This window comes from Emiliania huxleyi, assembly GCF_000372725.1.
Source record: "Emiliania huxleyi CCMP1516 unplaced genomic scaffold EMIHUscaffold_101, whole genome shotgun sequence".
NCBI classification, from domain to species: domain Eukaryota; phylum Haptophyta; order Isochrysidales; family Noelaerhabdaceae; genus Emiliania; species Emiliania huxleyi.
The window spans coordinates 348,728-371,576 of record NW_005202368.1 but is presented as its reverse complement, the minus strand read 5'-3'; the positions used below and the strand labels follow the sequence as shown (position 1 = coordinate 371,576).

The window sequence follows — 22,849 nt, the reverse complement described above, 5'->3', positions numbered from 1 at the left end:
GCAGCCACGAAGGCGTTGTACGCCGCGTCGTGCTGCCTCGAAAGCACGCTCGAGCGGACTCCGCCGCCGCGCGGGCGCGCGTGCGTCGCCAGGTTCTTTTGGTGAAAGATGCGCCCGTGCATGGGGCAGCCGACGACGTTGCAGACGGCGCACGGCTGGCCGCAATACTTGCCCTCGCGAGGGATGACGGCCACAAACTCGTGCCACACCTCGCCGCGCGCGTTGGTCGTCGGCGGAAAGACGAGGGAAATGCGCTCCTGCAGCGTCGCCTCGCTGCCGTCGTAAGCCGGGCGCAAGCGCTCGCCGCCGCCGCCGCCGCCGCCGCCGCGCCGCTCGTTCAGCAGCGGCAGCGACGCGGGCCTCCGCCGCGGCGCGCCCCCTCCTCCCTGCCGCTCGCGGCGCGCGGCGCGCCGCCGCTCCCCCTTTCGGTGGCACTCGAGGCAAACCTCCCACTCACACCCGGCGACGGTGCAAGCCCAGTGGCGGTCGAGGATCGACGTCTCGCACACGTCGCACTTTTGGCGAAACCCCTCGGGGATCTGTGCAATCGGCGCGCACAGCCACGCCGCCTCGACCGGTGCGCACGCGACGCAGCTCAGCGCCGCCCCGTCGGGCTGTGAGGGCTGAAGGTGCGACGCGCGCAGCTCCGCCTCCACCATCTCCAGAAACAGCACCGCGAGCTTGCGAAACATATACACGAGCCCCTCGCGCTGCGCCAGCCCGCCGCCGTCGGCCGCGCCGGCCGCCGCCGCCGCCGCGCGATCCCCCGCCACCGACCGACCGCCGCCACCGCCGCGCCCGTTGCCCCCCGCGCGGAGCTGCAGCAGCGGCCACGGCCGCTCTTCCGCGCGGGGCGGGGCGGAGACTGCCCCGCCGGCGCCCGGCGTGTCTGCCGGGGCGGGCGCCGCGGTGGGCGGCGCGAAGCGGCTGGCGAAGCGGCTGGCGAAGCGGCTGGGCGCCTCGGCGCGCAGCGCGGCGACGCGCTGCGGCAGCTCCGATTCGAGGCATAGCTCCTACCAGCCGGTGGAGGCGCGAGTGAGAAGGGGCACACACCTCTCTCGCGCGCGCGCGCTCGCGCTCTCCTCCACAAAGGCGACAAAGTGCTCCGAAGCGGGCCACCACGGGTGGCGCTGCTCCGAGTCCGCCTTGGTCTCGTCGGGCGCCGCCACCGCATACTCCCACTCCCCCTCCTCTCGCTCCGCCGACAGGATCCGCTCCGCGGGCACCCGACGCTCAAAGTCGCCGTCCTCGTACCGGACGTCTGCCGTGCCGTCGCCGTGCACCGCCTGCAGCGCGCCGCGGTACCACTCGCGCCCGTCGCGGTAGCGCGCGAGGACGGAGTCGTCGACCACGAGCGCCGTCCGCGAGCGCCACCGCCGCGTGACGAGCAGCAGCCACCGGCGGCGCGGGTCCCTGGCCGCCGCAGCGCGCCGCAGCTCCTTCTCGCGTAGCGCGTCAAACAGCGTCTCGAACGAGAGCGTCGAGAGCTGCTCGGCGGCGATGGCGAGGGGCTGGCGCACGAGGCGGTCGTAGGTGCGGTGGAGCGCGACCGGAAAGTACGTCTCCCACTTGGAGATCATCTTCTTGTCGGGCGGCCGGAAGTGGTTGAAGAGGTGCAGGCAGTGGTTCGAGTCGAGCCCGCCCGGGCGCGAGACGTTGAGGTCCGAGTACTGCCGCGCCATGAGCAGCACGAGGCCGGCGGCGTGCGCGCGCTCGGAGGCGGCGTGCAGCGCGCCGCCCCACTCGCCCTCCGTCCCCTGCAGGTTGCCGAGGAACTTGACGTTGCGCGCCGGGTTCTGGCTCAGGTTCAGCCGCCGCACGAGAAGCACCTGTCCGCACATGAAGGAGAGCCGCATGCCGCGGTAGTAGATGAAGCGGCCGTCCTCGCCGGTGAAGTTGCGCGACTCGCCGTTGCGCGGCGTCATCTTGGGCTTCTCGGCGGGCGCGGTGGCGCCGACGCCGGGCGCGCCCTCCGACGGCCTTCCCAGCTTCGGCCTCGCCTCCGCGCCTGCTGCGGCCGCCGGAGCCTCTGCCGGCGGTGCGGGCGTATAGCCGAGAAGCTTGACGAGGGCGGCCGAGTGCGAGCGAGAAGCGGCCGTCTTCACCTGCGGCGCGAGGCTCGCGGCGTCAGGGGGCGTGGCCCCCTCGAGCCGGGGCGGGGCGGGCCGGCTCTCTCACCGGCTGCCCACCGCGCGGCTGCGAGTGCGTGAGCAGGTTCTTGAGGTGAAAGACTGCGCCGCGCCGGTCGCAGCCCTCAACCTCGCACCGCGCGCAGCCCTCGCCCGCGTAGCGGTCGCCCGGCGGCGGGATCACCGCGGTGAACTCGCGCCGCTGCACGCCCGACACGTCCGTGAACGGCGGCCACTGCCGGTCAAGCTTGGCCTGCAGCTGCGCTAGCCGCTCCTCGTTGCTCCTGCCGCCGCCGCCCCGCTGCCGCGCGCCCGGCGCGCCTCCTCCCGCCTGCCGTTGCGCCGCCGCCACGTCCGCCGGCGGCGGCGGCGCCTGCTGCTGCATGGCGAGCGCGATGGCCGCGGCCGCCGCGCCGCCGCCCGAGCCCCGCGCCGCCGCGGGCAGCGCCTCCACCTCCATCGGAGCGGCAAGCTCAGCCGGCTGCTCGGCGCCGGCCGGCTCCCACGCGTCGGCCGCGAGGGGCGCGCCGCCGGGCTGCGTGAAGGCGGGCGAGCCGCTGCGGAGGTGCGGGCTGTACTCGTACCGGTAGAAGAAGGCGTCCTCCGCCTGCCGGAGGGGAGCGACAGCGGTGAGGGACCGTCCCACGCATCCGGCGGCAGCGCAGGCAGCCGCAGCCTCGTCGGCCAGCGCGGCATAGTTTGGCGCATCCGACGCGCAGAGGATGCGCGCCGGCCCGGCGATGGTGCTGCTGCAGACCTCGTCGAGCTTGCCCGTGGCGAGGTACACCTCCTTGCCCTCGTCGTCGCACCTGGGGGCGCGACGCCGGCGTGAGTGGAGGAGCGCAGCGCCCGCAGCGGCGCGGGCGGCGGCGTGGCTGTGGACCAGGCGGCTGCTCTCACCTCGGGCGGCGGTGCGTCGTGGAGGGCGCGAGGTCGGAGCGGCGGTAGAACCAGCGGACGGCCAGCCAGTACTGCACCTTGTTGTTGCCGCCGATGCGCGGTCGTATCTCCTCAATCCGCGCCAGCCACGGAGGCGCCTTTGGGAACGGCCGCAGGAAGACGCCCTCAAAGACGGAGTATTGGCGGCCGCCGACCTGCAGCACAGCGGCGATCCAGGCGCCTGAGGCTGGCGCGCCAGCGGAAACGCGCGCGCGGCAGCGATGGGAGAGCCAGAGTCCTCGCTCAGCGCAGCGTCTGCGCGACCACCGGCTGTCGCGTGCATGCGTGGAGTGTGCTGGCTGGAAGCGTGAGTATGTGTGTGTCTCGTGTGTGTCAGCGGCGGTCACCTCCACTGTCTGGGACATAGCGACTGCCTCTGATCAGCACAAGCCACACAGCCCCAGGCGTGATCAGCCCGGTCCCTAGCGTGATCAGCAGGCTGGGTTGTGTGGGTGTGAAGAGCGCCGTGCGTATGAGCTTGAGGGTTTGCTGTACCCAGCGCTGGCTTCTGACTGTCATTGCTGTCTCTCCCTTCTCGACTGTCTGTGCTTGCTTGTGCGTCTTGCTTGGGTCCGGGGTTGTGTTTTTGAGTGAAGAGCGCCGGACGTATTTTTTTCTCAATAACAACGCTGCGATGAGTCCCCCGGCGACGACTGGCGTGCAGTGTTGTGTTCACTAGCTCCGAGTAGATAGAGGAGAGGGGGCGTCCTGCAGTTAAGGAAAAACCGGTACGCGGGGCCAACCCTCGGACGGAGACCTGTGTTTACTTGATGGCCCTTTCCCTGCGAGACCCTGACGCTGCTGCTCTAGCTATCAGACATGCACTGCTGACTGCTGCCACAATGTGCGACCTGTGCTGGCCCACTTGGCGGCCTTCCCGGTCAGTGGTGAGGCGCAGTTCAGAGCTGTCGATGGCGCGATGCCGCATTGGTGACACGAGACCACCAAGTTTGCCGGTCCAAGAGAGAGGCACCGGCGCTGTCCTGAGAAGGTGCATGGTCCCTCTTGACTGCCCATGCGCGCGAGGCTGTGTAGGCATAGCCTCGAGAGTGCCAGCAGCCCATCCGAGGTGACGCGCATTGCGCCAGAAGCGTGCACGCAGCTGGATGGAAGGACACCTTCCTACTGGCCGTACGATCAGGTCGTCACTGAATGCTTAATACTAAGGCCGCGAGCTATGCAGGTGATCAATTGTGCATCATGGCACGGTCAGCTGCGCCGACAGGCTGTCGCAAGGCGTGATAGCATGGCCGCAAGTACGCCGAATTCCCATGAAAACAAGTAAAAAATCGCGAAAAAAGAAAAAAACTCCAAAAAATCGGCGCCTGCGGCGGGCCATGGGACCCCATCTCCCCCCCGCATGGACTCTGGGCCCCCCGCGCCGGCCCAGAGCCTTCGCGACGGGCAGGCCCGATACGGCCGCGCTGGCCGGGGCGGCCGCTCGAGCCTCGACCGGCGGCCGCGGTCGTTCCGGCGTCGGCGTCGGCGTCGGCGTCGGCGTCGCGAGCGAACTGGCTCGCATTCGACGAGCGACCCTCTTCACAGAACCCGGACTGCCACCTTAATAAACAGCAAGAACAACCCCCCGGGCCGAAATCGCAGTTGTAGTTAGGTTTTCTTCAAGTCTCGTTTCGCGAGGCGGAGAACTCCTCCCTGCCTTCGGGCCCCTCCTCGCCTTCGGGCACCACGCACTCTCACACGCCAATACACGCGCGGCCGGCGCCCCTCATGCCCCTCTCCACGCACACCGCGTGAAAACTGCGCGTACGTCCCCGCGCGCACGCAAACACACGAGCAGCGCTCAAAAGCCTGTGTCATGTGCGTCTGCCCTGTGCTGGCACCCCATGGCCGCGCCAGCCGCCCGCACCAGCCACGCGCCTCTCGCACCATCAGAGCTAGCCGCACGACCACTCACGCCGCGACGCGCGCGCCGCAGTGAACCCCACTGACAGTCCACGCCCTTTGCCAGGCGCCTGCACACTGTTTCAGGCACCATGCTCTACCAGAGCGCGCCGCGCCCGGCAGGACGCAGCTCCAGCGCGCGAGGCGCGCGCGGCGGCACGCCGCGCGCGGCGGCCGCCGCGCACGCGCCCCGCCATCCGACCAGAGCTGCACAGCCTGCCAGCATGCTGTGCAGCAGACCTGCTGGACACTCAACACACACGCACGCTCACGCCGCCCGCCCACTGCGCGGCTGACTGCACCCCGCGACAGCTCCGTTCCCACAGGCGAGGCGCGCTGGCTCGCCGCGCGCGCTCCCGGGCGGCTCGGCCAAGATTGCTTCACCTCCCCATGCCTGTGGCTGTGCAGAGTGCTCCCACTCCAAGACATTCTACGTCGAGGTCTGCGCCGTCCCCGGCGCGAGCAAGCAGGAGCATCTCCCCTTCCCCTTCAACCCACCTGGGGTACTCACAAACAGCCTAACCCCTCCCCTACCAACATAGTACCGAACCCTTGCCTCACCTCTCACCCCTCACTTCTCACCTCACCCCTCACCGCCTCTTCCCCTCCCCCCTCCCCCCCTCACCCCCTCCCTCTACCCCCTCACCCCTCACCCCTCACCCCTCACCCCTCACCCCTCACCCCCCTCCCCTCACCCCTCACCCCTCACCCCTCACCCCTCACCCCCCACCCCCCACCCCTCACCTCTCACCCCCCAGTCACGGGAGAACAGCGCAAAGAGATGCTGGGAAGAGTCCTCTCCCTGATGTTGCGAGGCAGACGCGTGGGGCTGGTGTGCGCATGCGCCCCCTTAGCATGCCACGGGGACGTTATCGCTGCCAGACTAGTGCGCATGTACTGCGGCATCGCTAGCCCGTAGAAATTGTTAACAAAAAACACTCCTAAAACTCAAACGAAAGATGGCGTAGTGTGTGTAGCACCGCTGCCAATGTTGCCGGGGCGCCACACTGACAGCGAGAAGGAACTCACCAGTCCGATAAGGATCAACTGGAAAGCTGAACCCTGGGCCTAGACAGAACGGGCGTGGCAGGCTCCAGGGGAGACCACGCTCTACCCGGGGCGCTAAGGAGGGAAATCGAAGCTGTTGGGCGTCCAGCGAGAAAAACTCGCGAGGACACACCGACAATCCCCCCTCCCCGAAGACCAAACCTAGGCACGTAGAGCACGGGTCATCTCGGAGAGAGAAAGGGGGGGGAAGAGGGGGGGGATAAGGGAGCCAGATACGCGGGAGTACCCTGGGAGTGAGAGCTCTCATTCATGGTCGCGAGACCAGGGGAAGCCATAACGGAGAACGGGCACACCAAGGCACTAACTTCATCACTCATTCGCCCCGCATTAGGTAGCGACCCCAGGTTCAGAGCTAGGCTGCCCGACAGGGCAGGGAACCCCCAGCGCGCAGGCGGGGCCCACGGTAGCCTCGTGCAGTACGCGATACCGAGAGCTGGGGGAGAGGCGCGCCACGCCAAGGGGGAGAGAATGGAGGGGGGAGAATATGCGTGCTCGTTTTTCTTCGAAAGCAATTTTTTTTTTCGAAATCGCAGTTGTGCTGTGGTGTCGCTGCGCCGACTCGGAGTAAAAAACTTTTGAGGAGAGAGGAGAGAGAGAGAGAGAGAGAGAGAGAGAGAGAGAGAGAGAGAGAGAGAGAGAGAGAGAGAGAGAGAGAGAGAGAGAGAGAGAGAGAGAGAGAGAGAGAGAGACAGAGGGAGAGGGAGAGAGGGAGAGAGAGTCAAAACTGATAGTTTGCCTTCAGAACCCGCCGCGATCCAGGGCGCGGGCGTGGTGCTCGACGTGCTCGGCGGTGCGTGTGGTGTTCGAGGCTGACCTGTAGCCTGTACGTCGGGCAAAACTTCTCACTGCCCCGGCGCCCACGCCTCGATCTTCTTGGGAGGCAGCTGGTTCGACAGGTCTTCTCCGTGGCCAAGGCAGCCGCCCTCGCCCAGCCCCCAAGCATAAACAGCATCGTCGGCAGTGACAGCGAGGCTGTGGTTATCTCCAGCTGCCACAGCGACGACGCGCTGCCCAGCGAAGCCCTCGACCTTCTTGGGCAGCAGCTGGTTCTGATAGTCACCGTGGCCCAACTTGCCAAAGGCTCCATCGCCCCAGCTCCAGACGGAGCCGTCAGCGGTGATGGCGAGGCTGTGCAAATCTCCCGCCGACACGGTGACAGCGCGCCGCCCTGCAAAGGCCTCGACCTTCTTCGGCAGCAGCTGGCGCTGCTGGTCGCCGTGGCCCAAGCTGCCAGAGTCTCCAACGCCCCAGCTCCAGACGGCGCCATCGGCGGTGAGGGCGAGGCTGTGGTACCCTCCAGCCGACACGGCGACGACGCGCCGCCCAGCGAAGGCCTCGACCTTCTTGGGCAGCAGCTGGTCCTGCTCGTCGCCGTGGCCCAGCTTGCCTAAGCCTCCACCGCCCCAGCTCCAGACGGCGCCATCGGCGGTGATGGCGAGGTTGTGGAAGCCTCCAGCCGACACAGCGACGACGCGCTGCCCAGTGAAGGCCTCGACCTTCCTTGGCAGCAGCTGGTCCTGCCAGTCGCCGTGGCCAAGCGTGCCAAAACCTCCACCGCCCCAGCTCCAGACGGCGCCATCGGCGGTGATGGCGATGCTGTGCCATCCTCCCGCCGAAACAGCGATGACGCGCCGCCCAGCAAAGGCCTCGACCTTCTTGGGCTGCCACTGAGCCTGCTGGTCGCCGTGGCCCAAGCGGCCAACGTAGCCCTCACCCCAGCTCCAGACAGCGCCGTCGGCGGTGAGGGCGAGGCTGTGGATGGCTCCAGCCGACACGCTCACGGCGCGCTCATCACCCAACGTCGACGGGAGGCGGGTCGGTGTGTTGAGCCGCGTCACGCCCTCGCCGTGGCCGAGAAGGCCTGGAGATTCCTCGTCGTCGTCCTCCTCCTCCTCCTCGCCCTCCGGTGCCGCTGAACCGCACGACGAGAGCCGCCCCTCGCCGTCGATGAAGACGCTGTGCCGTTCGCCTGCCGCCGCCCTCGCCGGCGGGTTGGACTCGTGCAGCAACGCAGCGAAGCACAGCCACCGCACGGCGCAGTTCTCATCCTCTGGCTTCGCCGGCAGCTCGAAGCCGCGCTCTTGCGCCCACAAGCGGATGGCCTCCTCCGCGAGCGGGGCGTGAAAGAGAAGCGAGACGGCCGCGGCGCGAGCGATGTCGATGGGGCTGTCGAAGCGGGAGAGGACGCGCTCGAGGAGCTCCCTGGGGAGGTCGAGGAGGCGGGTGGGTGGCGGCGTGCCTGGCGAGGGAGCGGCGGCGGAGGCGGCGGAGGCGAGGCGGCGCGAGCGGCGGCGCGGCGGGGTGGACATCGCGAAAAAACAAAACACGCCCGGGCCGCTCGACACAGGTGCGAACTGGCGCGTGCTATTCTTAAAATACAAGCCTCTCTCACAGCACACTGGCACGACGAGGGCGCGGACTGGCGCGGACTGGCACACACACCGGCTCACCACCGGAGCCGCCTAAGCCACTCCGTTAAGAACGGCAATGCACTTAGCTCCGTGCACAATGCCGCTCTCCCCACACGCTAGCTCGTTCACCGTCTGCCACGCCACAGCGGTGTGGAGGACGACCGACAAACGCTGCATTTGCAGGCCGTGCCAATTCTTGGTTGTCCATGTGACCTCGTCCAGGTGCTGAGCATGCGAAGAGTTTGTTGCTCAGCTGGTTCGCCGCCTCCCTCTGGGTGCTGCGAACCTCCTTTCCAAAGCCTCCGAAGGTCTCGAAGTCGAACAAGCGCAGATCGCAATTCTGCTCCCGCGCAAAGCGGTAATCGCCATCCAGCTCCTTGAGCTTTCCCTTGGGGGCATCCGCATCCTCCCCCTCCCCTACCTCCTCCACCTCCGCCTCCTCCTCCTCGTCCTCCTCTTTGGCGCACGTGTAGCCGACGGCCTTAGCAATCGCCTTGGACCCGTCCGAACTGCGCACGCGGATGTTCTTCTTAATGAGCAGCTTGTCATCCACGGCCTTCTGCAGCCAAGGCTCCATCGCGGAGGTCGGCTCGGGCGCCGCCGCAGCCGTTTCATCTCGCCAACCAGCTCTAACCTGGGGTGCGCTGCACTAACCCGGCCCTAACCCACCCCTAACCCGGCGCAAACCCATGCTGACGTATGCCCCCCACCTGCGCGGGTTAGCGCTGGGTTAGTGCCGGGTTATGGTAACCCATTCTGACCCGAGCTGACCCGTGCCGGGTTAGTGAGCACTAGCCCGCGCTAACCCACGCTTACCGATAGACTCACTAGTGAGCTCATACATTGTACGCATATGCTGGACAGACGCGCGTCCACTGTGGGTTTCCCCCCTGGGGGATAGGGGATCCCCTACCCCTCAGTGGGGGCGAACCCTGGGGAGACTGCAACTCCCATGCGTGACACGCACCCGTACCCCCCCCTCAGCGGCCGGCTCGGACCAACGCGTGGGAGCGGCCAGCGATGGAGCTTGCGAAGCGGCGGCGGAGGGAGGCGCGGCGGAGAACGGCTCGGTGGAGCGGAGACGGCGCGGCGAGGGGCGGCGGAAGCGGCAGCAGATGTGGGCTCGCTGCAGGAGGCACCTCCTACCGCCGCAGCGTCTCCGCGGCGGAATCACCTGGCGGCCGCTCTGCCGGGGAAAGAGGTGGAGGCACCGAGGAGGGAAGCGGAGGCCGCATTTGCACTCTCTCGCGGCGGCGGTGGCGGAGGCGTCGTGGATGGAGTCGTGCCGGTGGATGGGTCGGAGAGGGCGCGACGGGGGGCTGGGAGGACGAGGATGACGATGCGTATGACCCGGACTACTAGTGTATGCGACCTAGGATGCGACTGCACTTCACTTGCGTTTCGATATCCGGACGGCCTCCCACCAACTTAATCCTAAGATCCCCCGTTTCAACCAATTCACAGTCTTGTTATTGAGAAGAAACTACGTCCTATGGCCACGCCTTCGACCCCGCCACCTGCGGGCTGGCGTCGGGCGAGTGATGTGTCTCGCCGGGGTCCGCGGCGCGCAGCCCCTGGCCAGTGCCGTCGGCGCCAGTGCGGCAGTGGCCGAGCGCGTGCCAGTCGCAGGCCCTCCCTCACCCTTGGTCTCTCTCCGCCGGTCTGTTCGATTATCGACACGGCAACACAGGCCCCTTGGTTTCTGTCCCTGCCATCGCGCATTGCCCCGTTGAATATCTTTTTTTGCAGAGGCAATCGTGGCCGCCAAAATTCTTTTTTGCCCTTGATTGAAAGTGCCCATGATTTCCCTCTTGCACGCCGTCATGCTCGTCGCGGCGCCCTCGATCGCCGCCGCTCGCCCACCTACCTGCCGCGGGGACCCGTTCATCAACACGCGCAACCGCACCGACGTCGTCATTGAGCTCTTCATCGGGTCTGGAGCTCTTCACCCGACGCTCGCCCTCACGACGCCTGCCTCGCGCAAACCCAACAAGACCGACAAGCCGTCCGCGGACCCGGAGCTCTCCAACGACCTGCCCTCCCCCTTTTGTCCCTTCATGCGCGAGCCCTCGTCCGCGCCTGACCGCGCCCAGCAGCTGTTGTGGGCCGTCCTCCTGCTGCTCGGAGCATGCGGCGTGCGGCTGTGCGGGTGGCGGCCGCCGCGCTTCGGTGCGGCCTCGGGGCGGAGGAGCAAAGGGCGCCTCGTGCGGTGCCGGACGGGGTTGTGCCGCGGCGCGTGGCTTCTCGTCGCGCTGCTCCCGCTCGCATGTGCAGTGTCGCCGTCGCCGCCGTCGCCGCCACCGCCCGGCAGTACCTGCGAGACTGCCATACCCTTCGGTGGGGCGGGTGAAGCCTCCTTCGAAGTCTACATTGCCTCAACCGACGCTGGCCCGGGTCCAAGCGGCGGATATAACTTAACGCAGTGCCAAGGCACGCAATTCAACCTAGACGCGACCGACAGAGTTTTCTGGCTGCGCCTCACCGACGTGCGCACGTTTCCCCTCGATCTGCATACCTGCGCGGCCAACACAGCCTGGGGCACCGACCTGTCCATCTTCACGGGAAGCTGCGACACGCTCACGCAGGTGGCATGCAACGGCAACGGGGAGGGTCTGAGCGGATGCTACGAAGACTACTCTCGCATCACAGGACTGCAGCTCACCGAAGGCGAGCAGTATTGGGTGGTAGTTGGGCCCGGCCATCTTGATGACTCCGGCTACATTCGGCTTGCGGCTGAATATCAGATCCCATCACCGCCGCCACCGCCATCGCGACCGTCCCCCCCGTCTGCTCCCCCACGACCGCCGGCCGTCCCCGGCTTTGATTTCGCCGCGGCGAGCGAGGACGATCTCCGCTCCCTGATTGTTGGGGCTGCTGCCGACGTCTCAATCTACCTGCCGCCCAGTGTGGACTTCAAACTGAAATACCCGATCGAGTGCACCTCCAACATCAAGGTGACCATCGCCACCAGCGGCGAGGGCGCGACGCTCGACGGCCAGGGAGAAACCTGGCTCTTTGGACTCTGGGGCGGCTGCAGCCTCACCCTGCGGGGGCTGACGCTCGTCAACGGGATTGCGGCCTACGGTGGCGTTGTGTATGCGTACGGCGCAGGCGACGTCGAGATCATCGAGTCGGTCGTGAGGGACTGCTCTGCTGGCGAGGTGCGCCGCGTAGAGCTAGCCGCCGGCCCTGCAGCGCCGCACGGCAGCGGGGCGAGAGGTAGAGAGGGCCACGGCTGCCTCACCCCGCTCTCTCCTCGCAACCGCAGTCCGGCGGCGTCGTCTTCGCGTATGACAGCGGTGCGGTCTCGATAACCAGATCGAATGTGGAGGGGTGCTCGGCTGGCTTGGTGCGCCGCGTAGAGCTAGCCGCACCCCTCCAGCGCCGCACGGCAGCGGGGCGAGTGATAGAGAGGGACACGGCTGCCTCACCCCGCTCTCTCCTCGCAACCGCAGGACGGCGGCGTCGTCAGGGCGTATGACAGCGGTGCGGTCTCGATAATCGGCTCGACCGTGTCGGGCTGCTCTGCTCGAGTGCGCCGCGTAGAGCTAGCCGCCTCCATCAGCGCCGTACGGCAGCGTGAGATGGAGAGGGCCACGTCTGCCTCACCCCGTTCTCTCCTCGCAACCGCAGTGGGGCGGCGTCGTCTACGCGAGGCGCAGCGGCGCGGTCTCGATAACCGACTCAGACGTGACGGGCTGCTCTGCTGATGTGCGCCGCGTAGAGCTAGCCGCCTCCAGGGCGTCACACGGCAGTGGGACGAGAGATGCGGGACACGGCAGTCTCACCCCGCTCTCTCCTCGCAACCGCAGAAGGGCGGCGTGGTCTGCGTGGTTGTGAGCGGTGTGGCCTCGATAATCAACTCGACCGTGACGCGCAGCACGGCTCGGGTGCGCGGTGTAGAGACTATCCGCCCGTCATGCAACGCCACACGGCGGGGCGAGAGATGGATACGGCCACGGTTGCCCTTCGCAACCGCAGGAGGGCGCCGTCGTCTTCGCGTGGTCAAGCGATGCGGTCTCGATAATCGGCTCGACCGTAACGAGCTGCTCGGCTGGCGAGGTGCGCCACATAGAGCTAGCCGCCTCCCTGCAGCGCCGCACGGCAGCGGTGCGATAGATGGAGAGGGACACGGCTGCCTCACCCCGCTATCTCCTCGCAACCGCAGTCCGGCGGCGTCGTCTACGCGAGGTACAGCGGTGCGGTCTCGATAACCAGCTCGGCCGTGACGGGCTGCTCGGCTGGCAAGGTGCGCCGCGTAGAGCTAGCCGCCTCCCAGGCGTCGCACGGCAGCGGGGTGTGAGATGGAGAGGGCCACGGCAGTCTCACCCCGCTTTCTCCTCGCAACCGCAGGACGGCGGTGTAGTCTACACGGATGAGAGAGGTGCGGTCTCGATAATCGGCTCGACCGTAACGAGCTGCTTGGCTGACGATGTGCGCCGCGTAGAGCTAGCCGCCTCCCTGCAGCGCCGCACAGCATCGGGGCGAGAAATAGAGGGCCCGTCTGCCTCACCCCGCTCTCTCCTCGCAACCGCAGGACGGCGGCGTCATCTACGCGAGGAAAAGCGGCGCGGTCTCGCTAATGAATACGTCCGTGACGGGCTGTTCTGCTGATGTGCGCCGCGTAGAGCTGACAGCCCGCCCTGCAGCACAGCACGGCAGCGGGCGAGAGATGGAGAGGGCACGTCTACCTCATATCCTAATCCGAAGGTGACGGATTGCTCGGCTGTCTTTGTGCGCCGCGTAGAGCTAGTCGCAGCGGAGAGAGAGAGGACCACGGCTGCCTCACCCCGCTCTCTCCTCGCAACCGCAGCACGGGGGCGTCGTCTACGCGGATCGCAGTGTGGTCTCGCTCATCGACACGACCGTGACGGGCTGCTTGGCTGGCCGGGTGCGCCGCGCAGAGCTAGCAGCCCGCCCTGCAGCGCCGCACGGCATCGGGGCGAGAAATAGAGGGCCCGTCTGCCTCACCCCGCTCTCTCCTCGCAACCGCAGTCCGGCGGCGTCGTCAGGGCGTGGAACAGCGGTGCGGTCTCGATAACCAGATCGAACGTGATTGGCTGCTCGGCTGAAAGGGTGCGCCGCATAGAGCTAGCCACCTCCAGTAGCGCCATACGGCAGCGGGGCGTGAGATGGACCACGGCAGTCTCACCCCGCTTTCTTCTCGCAACCGCAGTGGGGCGGCGCTGTGAACGCGAAAGGCGCAGGCGACGTCGAGATCATCGACTCGACGGTCAGAGACTGCTCTGCTTCTTATGTGCGCTAGAGCTAGCCGCCCTGCAGTGCCGGACAGCAGCAGGGCGAGAGATGGGGAGGGCACGCCTACCTAATATCCCGCTCTCCCTCCTCGCAACCGCAGTACGGCGGCGTCGTCCACGCGTCTGACAGCAGTGCGGTCTCGATAATCGGCTCGACCGTGACTGGCTGCTGGGCTGGCGAGGTGCGCCTCGCAGCCACGGGGCGAGAGATAGAGAGGGACACGGCTGGCCTCATCCCACTCTCTCCTCGCAACCGCAGTACGGCGGCGTCGTCTACGCGGTGAACAGCGGTGCGGTCTCGATAATCGACTCGACCCTGAGGAACTGCTCTGCCACTGTGCGCCGCTTAGAGCTAGCCGCCGCCCTGCAGCCTGCACCACATAGCAGCGGGGCGAGCGATGGAGAGGGCCACGGCTGCCTCACCCCGCTCTCTCCTCGCAACCGCAGTATGGCGGCGTCGTCAACGCGCTTGAGAGCGGTGCGGTCTCGATAACCAGCTCGAAGGCGACGGGCTGCTCGGCTTACTTTGTGCGCCGCGTAGAGCTAGCCACTTCCTTGCAGCTCCACACCGCCCATGAAGAGGTGAGTAGGCTCAAGACAAGGCAAGGAGAGTCACCGCCCGCCTCGCCGCGCCTCCCCTCGTGCTTGCAGCCCCTCCACAAGGCCTGTCGCGCCTCCTTGGCAGGACGGCGGAGCGACATACACGTGGGGCACCGACCTCAACGTGACCGACTCCACCATCTCCGATTGCAATGCCAGGCGAGGCGGAGCAGTGTACGTTGCGTCGGGCTCAGCCAGCCTGGCCCGCTCAACCATCTCCAACTGCATCGCCACAGAGTCTGGCGGCGGCCTTTACTCGGCGGGTGGGCGCACCTCCCTGAGCGACGGCACCCTCATCAGCGGCTGCTCTGCTGAGGGTCAGGGGAATTCCGTCTTCCTACTCGCTGGCGAGGTCTCCTACACCCTCCCCGCCCCGGCCGGCCGCTGGCTGCCAAACGCGCGCTGCGAGGTGTACCGGGAGGCGTGCTCTTACGGCAACGACGTCAACGGCAAACCTACACCGAAGCAAACGGCTTGCCTCGAGCACCGCGATCATTGCGCGCTCACCCTCGACGTCAAAAGCGAGTGGCACTGCCAGGACACGACCTTTGTGCAGCCGTGCAACTGGAACAACGAGACCGGCGGCGATCCCTCCCTCCTCGGCAAGAGCCTCTACCAGCTGCCGCTTCTCCCCGTCGAGCAGGACTTCCCCTTCGCCTGCGCCGCCGGCCTCCTCGGCTCGGCCGACCCCGAGGACCAGTCGAGCAGCAGCTGCGCCGGCCCCTGCCCCGCTGGCTCCCAGTGCCCCACAGAGGCGACCTATGAGCCGCTGCCCTGCGTTGCTGGCCGCTATTGCCCGAGAGGGACCGCGGAAGTCCCCCTTGCTTGCTCCGCCGGGTCGTACTCGAACGCCACAAACCTCACCGCCGCGAGCGAGTGCACCGACGCCGCTCCGGGCCACTTCGCCGCCGCCGGCTCCACCGAGCAGTCGGTGTGCGCCAAGGGGTCGTACACGGACGCGTACGGGCAGGGCGAGTGCACGCCCTGCGCCGGCGGCACGTACCAGAATGAGACCGGCAAGACGGAGTGCAAGGCGTGTTTGCCGGGTCACTACTGCGCCGTTGGCGCGGCGGCGGCGCTTCCTTGCGTTTCCGGCACTTACGCGAACGCGACCGACCTCGCCGACGCGGGCGAGTGCACGGCCTGCCCCGCCGGCAGCGCCTGCTCCACGGGCAGCATCGAGCCGACGCCGTGCTCGCCTGGCACTTTTGCCGAAAACAAGGGGCAGGCCAAGTGCGAGCCTTGCCCTCCCGGCACCTCGTCGAAGGCAGGCAGCTTCGCGTGCGACGAGTGCGAGGCTGGCAATTACGCCGCCAACGCCGGCCAGGGCCTTTGCGTCCCGTGCCCTCACCCCCTCAGCTCGGCCGACGGCAGCAGCACCTGCTCGTTTTGCATGGGCGGCTACTACCTGCCGACCTTGACTGCCGACCCGGACGACATCTTCAAATCCCCGACCAAGTACTGCAAGCCTTGCCCGACGCACGCTGTCTGCTCAGACAATACCACCCTCGAGACCCTCGGCGTCAAGCGCGGCTTTTGGCGCGCCAGCCCCTCCAGCGCCGTGATGACAGAGTGCCGTCTCTTTGGCGGCGATGGCAAGGCCGGCAAGACGCGATGCGCCGGCAGCGAGCCGGTGGCGAGAGAGGCCTCTCGCCGCCGGAGGATGGTGGAGGCGGGCTCAAAGTACTGCGCCCCTGGCTTCGCCGGCCCCGAGTGCCAGCTCTGCGTCGCGGATAATCACTACCTTGCCGACGGCGACGCGTGCGTGGAGTGCGCTCCGCGCGGCGCGGCGGCTGGCCGCATCGTCGGCCTCATCCTCGGCCTCTGCGTCGCGTGCGGCCTCGCGGCGTATTGCTACAGCATGACAGAGTGGCGGGAGAAGCGCTGCATCGGCCGTCTGCTTCGCCTCGCGGACCGTGCCGTCTACTGGTACATCGCGATCGGCCTCACGGCCAAGTTCAAGATCCTGTTTGGCTTCTACCAGATTGTCACCGTCTTGTCCACCACCTACTCCACGCGTCTGCCTCCAGAGTACACGGGCTGGACCGACGCAGTGGCCGACGCCGTCTCCATCGACTGGTCGGGCCTTTACTTGCCACAGCAGTGCCTCGGCTACGGTTTGCGGCTGCTCGGCATCGCCCTCTCGCCCATCGCCCTCATAGCGCTGCTAATGATCGCTGGAGTAAGCCTGCGGCTCCACGGCTGGCGCGCCGCCCCGGCGCCGCACGCGAGGCCGTGGTACGCACTGGCCGGCCTCCTCGACCTCACGCCGGCCGGCCTCGTGCTCGTCTTCTGCTTTGTGCCCTCCATCAGCGCCTCCATCTTCCGCGCGTGGAGTTGCCAGGCGCCTCCAGCTGAGGAATGCCATTGCATACACACCACCCTCAGTCCTAGGGGGTTGCTGCTGATAGGCCTACACTGTCTCTCCGCCCGGCGAGTCGCTGCGGCAGGTCTCCTACATGCGATTGGACGCGAGCGTCGAGTGCGGCACCGAGGATCACGAGTCTATCCCCGGCCTCGCCATCGGCCTCATCGTCCTCTGGCCCGTCGGCTCGCTGGTCCTGTTCACGGCGCTCCTCTTCGCTTGCCACAAGCCGCTGCAGGCCAAGACGCCGACGGCGCTGACGCGAGCGACCGCCTTCCTCCATCGGGAGTACAAAACGACCTTTTACTGGTGGGAGGCGTTGGAGCTGGCGCGCAAGCTCGTGCTGACGGGCTTCGTCCTGCTGATCCCGGAGGAGAATGCCTTGCTTCGGCTCGTGGTGGCAACCCTCATCTGTTCCTGCTACGTCGCGCTCGTCGCCGCCACCAAGCCGTACAAGCGTGTCGAGGATTCTGTCCTCGCCGTCGCGATGAGCCTCATCCTCCTCATCGTCTTCCTCGGCGCCAATTGGACCACCATCTTCCTCCGAATCGTGGAGCGCTCCGGAACCGATGATGCCTCTGCCGTATTCGGTTTCAGCAAGCTTAACCCGATCGTCAGCACGATGATCGGCCTGGCCGGCGTTGCGCTCTTGATCTCCCTCGCCGGCGCCGTCGTCGCCGCCCGCCTCACGGCCAAGGTCCCAACGATCCGCCTTGTCTCCACCAAGCAGCCGCCCGAACTCACCCTCGCGCGGGGCCTCGCGTGGCACCTCTTCCTCTCGCACATTTGGTGAATCACAGCTGCGGAGGGAAGAAGAGGGTCCGAACCGCGCATGAGGCATCCCCGACCCCGAATAGGTCGACTGGTCAAGACACCGTCGGAGTCATCAAGAGCGAGCTGCAGCTGCTGCTGCCAGGCATCAAAGTCTTTCTCGACGCGCGCGCGCGCATGTTCATCGCGCCGCGTACAGGGAGACAGCGCCTCTGACAGCGCGTCTTGTACTCATAGGTCGATGATCTCAAAGACATCGGGGCGCTCGAGGAGTACATCCGGCGCACGCAAATGATTCTCTTCTTCCTCTCGCAGGGCTACTTCCGCTCACCGGCGCTCGCACGCCGCCCGGCCACGCCTCCCCAACGCAGCGCGAGCCGCCGAGCCCCCCCTCGACACTCCCCGCAGCTCACCCTTCGCTCCGCGCGCGCCGCCAGAATTGCCTCCGCGAGATCCGGGCGACGCTCGAGCAGAGCAAGCCGCTCGTCCTCGTGCAAGAAGCAGACCCGGCCAAGGGCGGCGGGACGCTGCAGGCGCTGCGCGATGAGTGCCCTGACGAACTGCAGTCGGACATCTTTGACCAGGGCCGCACGCAGACGACGTGGTATCGCATCGAGGAGTTCCAGCGCGTCTCGCTCAAGACCATCGTCGAGGCGCCGTTAGTTCATACACCGCGCCCCTCTCTCTCTAGTATCTGGACGTTCCCGCTTTGCACCCACAGGCGGTGCTCCTCTGCTCGCCCGACTACGACGGGCTGGACGCCCTCGGCCTGTACGTGCCGGGTGAGCCGCGCATCCACTCGTTCGCCCTTGCGAAGCCCGTGACGCTCTGGGCCTCGCCGGCCAACGCGGGGTCGGTGGATCTGGCCAACGAGCTCGCCGCCGCCTTCGCCGGCCTCACCGTCTCCACGGCCGAGGACCGCGGCTCTGTCGCATCCCGGGCTTCGGGCCGCTTCTCCAGTATCATGCGCCGCTCGGCGCCGCGCCGCGCCGGCGACGCGACGCACATGCTGCTCTACCTCAACGAGGACACCTGGTCGGACGAGAGGCTGGCCGAGCAGGTCAGGCAGGCGCGCGAGGACAGGCTGCCGATCGTGATGGCGCACGAGAACGACCCCGAAAAGGGCGGCGTGCCCTTCTCGCGCTTCTTTGAGACCACGCCGCAGGAGAGCGACTCTCTCAGAGGCGCGGCCATCCCGCCGTGTCCCATGCCCTCCACCTCTCCTTCCAATGCACCGCAGGAGCTCATCGCCGGAGGCCTCTACAAGGACCTGGCGAAATCGTGCTACCCGGGGCGCCACCACGAGGCGCGCGGCAGCGGAGGGCGTTCTCCGCGCCGGTTTCCCCCGCGTGACGCCCGCGAGCCCCTCCATAGGTGTCGCTCGTGCTCGTGGCTAAGGGCCTCGGCGCGACTCCGGCCCGGGCAAGGGTTGACCTCCGCCGCTGGAAGAGCCTCGTCTGCCGCGCCGTTGGCGGCCTCTTCGAACGGTCGGTCCGCGGCGGCGGCGGCGACCACGACGGTGGCGACGTCGGCCACGAGACATCGGCGGGTCAGCAATCCGTCTAGCTAGTGTGTTGCGGTGTCAACGGTCTCGCGGTCCGTGTTCGGCCGTGCGGGTGGACTTAGGGTTTGAGATGCTTTGCCGTCCGCGCCTGTGTCGAGCCTGTCTGCTGTGAGAGAGAGAGAGTTGTCCTTAAATTCTTAGGCGGCTCCCGTGGTGTACCTGTGTTAGTGCCATGCCAGTCCCGTCCCCAGTGTTTGCTCATTTCGCCCAGTTACCCCCATTTCCAGCTGGGGAGACTTTTTCGTGGCAAACCTCGTCACACGAAGGAGGAGCTAGCGTGGAACTTTGGATGCATATCGGCAAGCCAAAGTAACGAGCAGGAGGCTGTCCTGGTGCGAGAGCTAATCCTGAGCAACAATAAGCGACTGTACAACGGAGCCCAGAGCAGCAGACAGGACGGCGGCGACGGCGGACATGGCAGAGACGAGTGTGAGACAAAGGGCGGCGGGGATGGAGGGCGGGAGCGACGGGGATGGTGACGGTGACGGCGGCGAGGGAGAGGAAGGGGGTCCATTAACACCAGACAGCGAGAGGGGCAGGGAGGAAAGTGGGAGAGAGGAAGCCAACGGCGATGCCACCACCAGCAGGGGACACGATGAACAGGTAGACAACGGCCAAGGCGATGGCGAGGACGAGGAGACACGGGACGATGGCCAGGCGAGACGAGGAGGACGGAGGCGAGGGAAGAGGCAGCGCCACAGTCGACGGAGGCGACAACGATGGAGAAGGGGAGGGAACGAAAACACGCACAGAGATGAGGATATAAACTGGGACGACGCAGCGGAGGGGATAGACGAGGGAATCGAGGGACCGGAGGGCTTAAACGCGACAGCGACGATGACGACGAAGGCAGGGGAGGAGACGGAGGGGCGACACGCAGGAGGAGCGAAATCGCGAACGGCCCGAGCAGAGAGGGCGACGGCGGAGCACGAGGGGGCAACGGAAACGCTACCAATGACGCGAACCGAGGCACAGGCGACGGCGGGGACGGGGAGGGCGACAGCGACGTCGAGGTTGACCCAACGGTATCGAGAGCGCCACCCAAAAGGAGGCGGACAGCCATGGAGGTCACCGAATGGAGGGCGAACGGCACGATACGAAAAGGCAGGGCGAGGCGGATGGAGAAAGAAGTACCGAGGAGGCCATGGTGGAGGGGAGGGACGGGAGGACGAAAGAAGGGCGAGGAGGACGAGCGGCCCGGGGGCACAGGCCGCGAGCAGACAGCGCCTGCTGGCCATTTCGAGACATTCGCAAAGAACGCTAGCTACATGGGAGGGCTTCGTGAAGGATGGATTGAAAAACATTCGAACAAAGAAGAGGCGACGGGAGGAACCGGCAGAGGATGCAGTGACGTGACACACACACACACACACACACACACACACACACACACACACACACACACACACACACACACACACACACACACACACACACACCGCTCACCCACGCGCACCGGGCCTTGCACTTTGAATGCCGTGGGGCTCCTGTCGTTAGACGTGGAGACGCGAGGGTTGCCCCCCCTTGCCCCACCACATCGTGTGTGTGGAGAAGTTTACCTTACCTTACCTTACCTTCGTCACACGCTTTGGCGGCAAAGCAGATTTCACGGCAATTTCGCGGTAGTAGTGGAGAGCAATAGCCGTTTGGCGCTCGCTCCGCCTAAAGTTTCCGGCTCTGGCGGGGCCCCTTTACCGCAGCGAGCCCCCTCCAACCCACCCGCGCTAGGTAGGTAGGTCTCGGGGGACGCAGGGGTCACACCCGACGACCTCGGGAACTAGCCGGGGCAGTCGGAGAAGGGGCAACTCCGTGCACTGACGGTCGGCCGTCAGAAAACACGCCTCCGTGGCTCGGGTTACAGGTTACACCAATCCTCGCTACCCAACGCGGCCAAAGGAAAAGAAAGAAAGAAAGAAAACAGACAACCCAAGGGAGGGATGGGAGGACGGCACGCCGCCACCACACAGGGATTTTAAGGAGAGGTGTGTGGTGCGCTAGCCGTCGCCCACCCTAGGGAGTCTGCCTCTTCCTATCTCTCTTCGCAGTCTCTCGCCGATTCTCGCTGCAACCTTCATGCCACCTCGCGGTCGTCCCACTCTCGTCGTTCTCTCCCTTGTCACTTCCTCCTCTGTCGCGTCGTTCTCTTCTGCCTCGTCCTGCGACGCCGCCGCCTGCCGGTCCCTTGTTCTCGCGGCTTCTTTCGCCTTTCGGCGCAACTCCGTCCTCCTCGCGGCGTATCCTGGCCCCTCGAGTCTATCGAGCTCCCCTCGCGCAAGGACCACATTTCTGACTCCCACTCCGATCATTTGCCTACAGGTCATGTTGTTGCTCAGGTCCACTCTCTCTTCGAACACTCGTGCCTCTACGGATGATGCCGGCGCTGGGGTCCCCTTCGGATGCATCGTGACATCTGACAACTGGATTTCCACTGGTTCGTCCTCCTCGGAGTCATCTTCCCCGTCCTCCTTCCGCTCGGCTCTTCGCTCGGTACGTTCGGTGTGGCTCACCTATCCACCTCGAGGCTTTGTACTTTGTTGTGAGTATTTTTCGAGCTCGCGTTCAGCTGCCAGCTGCGCGCACGTCGCCGAGATGGTGGTCTGGACGCTGCTCCCGTGCGACAAGAGCAGCCCGCCGCAGCCGCGAGAGGTCGCGAGCCTCGGCGAGGCGCGCGCCGCGGTGGACGAGCACCTCGGCGCGAGCAAGTTTGCCAGCAAGGAGAGGTGCGACCTCGCTGCCGTCGAGGCGCACACCGGCACTTCGTACGCCCAGGCGCTAACCGTCCCGGACGACGTCTACGCCGCGCTCAAGGCGCTCAACGGCGCTGCCGCGCTCGTGCTGCTGCCGCCAAACTCGACCGGCCTTGTTGTCGGGTCTGACTCTGTCGTCCTGATGTACGACCGGCATGGCGGCCTCAAGGGCCTGCCTCCCAACGAGCGAGCGTCGCTCCTGACGCAGGCTGCCGGCCAGCCGCGAGCCGTGCGCGGCGACTGCTTCGTGGGCCGCCTCGCCTATGGGGCTCCCGCAGCCGGCCAGCTACGGCTCGGAGGAGAGGCTGCGCCGCAGCTGCTCACAGAGCGCGGCTGGCTGGAGGCGGCCCAGGCGGCGGCCAAGGCGGCGGCCAAGGCGGCACCCACGGCGGCGCCCACGGCGGCAGTCCGCGGGCGGCTCAAATCGCGGGTCGAGCATCGGCCGGGCCCCCGGGGGCGGGGGCCCCGCCGCGCGGGGCAGGCGGGGCGGGGCCCCGGGGCGGCCCTGCGGGGGGGGGGGAGCTCCGCCCGCCACGCCGGGCGGGGCTCGCCGAGGGCCGGCGCGGGTCGGTGGCGGCAGCCGCCGCGGCGGCGCCGCCGCCGCGGCCCCCCGGGGCCCCGCGGCTGCTCGACGGCGCCGCGGCGGCGGGCGAAGCGGCGGCGGGTGGGGCGGCGGCGGGTGGGGCGGCGGCGGGCGAAGCGGCGGCGGGCGGGGGTGGGGAGCTGTCCTGGGAAGACGGGGGGGAGGAGGTGACGGTGCGGGTCACGCTGCCGGCAGGCACAAAGTCGAGGGACGTGCGGCTCGCGCCCGAGGACGCGCGCTCCTCGCCCGCTTTCTCTGTGTAGTCGCCTGCGCCGTTTCGGTGCCGTAGGCGCGGCCCGCGCGCGCGGACAAGTGCGGAGACCTGTCCACGACACGTCCACGACACGTCCACGGCACCTCCCAGGTGCGGCTCGATCTCAAGGAGCAGTGGGCGCGGCTGAGCGTCGGCGCCGCAGCCGGAGGGCGGGAGACAGTGATTGACTCACTCATCAGCGCTGATCACCATTGCCAGGCAGCCTCTGCCGGAGGGGAAGCGGAGTTCCCCAGATCTC

The 22,849-nt window shown here is 67.1% G+C and overlaps 3 protein-coding genes across 3 annotated transcripts in view; 1 reads left to right on the top strand and 2 right to left on the bottom strand.

The window, feature by feature from the left end:
• EMIHUDRAFT_222108 (hypothetical protein) overlaps positions 1-692 on the bottom strand; it is a gene marked incomplete at both ends in the record, with an annotated part of 8,611 nt that extends 7,919 nt beyond the window's left edge. Inside the window, 2 exons of the mRNA XM_005793416.1 lie at positions 138-257; positions 447-692. Of these exons, the coding sequence (XP_005793473.1) occupies positions 138-257; positions 447-692 (366 nt within the window). The remainder of the gene's footprint in view (positions 1-137; positions 258-446) is intronic.
• A 321-nt stretch (positions 693-1,013) lies between these two features.
• On the bottom strand, positions 1,014-4,148 carry EMIHUDRAFT_222107 (hypothetical protein; the record flags this gene model as incomplete). The annotated part of the gene is made up of 7 exons (XM_005793415.1): positions 1,014-1,904; positions 2,179-2,382; positions 2,755-2,938; positions 3,030-3,249; positions 3,416-3,490; positions 3,826-3,860; positions 4,042-4,148. The coding sequence occupies 7 exons, from the start codon at positions 4,146-4,148 to the stop codon at positions 1,014-1,016; spliced, it is 1,716 nt and encodes a 571-aa protein (XP_005793472.1).
• A 6,100-nt stretch (positions 4,149-10,248) lies between these two features.
• Positions 10,249-19,320, top strand: EMIHUDRAFT_222105 (hypothetical protein; the record flags this gene model as incomplete). The annotated part of the gene is made up of 25 exons (XM_005793414.1): positions 10,249-10,717; positions 10,802-11,353; positions 11,561-11,610; positions 11,718-11,798; positions 11,905-11,982; positions 12,083-12,160; positions 12,262-12,339; positions 12,431-12,511; positions 12,618-12,698; positions 12,803-12,883; positions 12,987-13,022; positions 13,263-13,340; positions 13,445-13,525; positions 13,626-13,706; positions 13,809-13,889; positions 13,967-14,044; positions 14,155-14,235; positions 16,265-16,489; positions 16,719-17,461; positions 17,530-17,636; positions 17,759-18,090; positions 18,165-18,371; positions 18,471-18,781; positions 18,871-18,930; positions 19,149-19,320. 25 exons carry the CDS (start codon positions 10,249-10,251, stop codon positions 19,318-19,320), a joined length of 4,302 nt encoding a protein of 1,433 aa, XP_005793471.1.
• Positions 19,321-22,849: the final 3,529 nt, after the last annotated feature.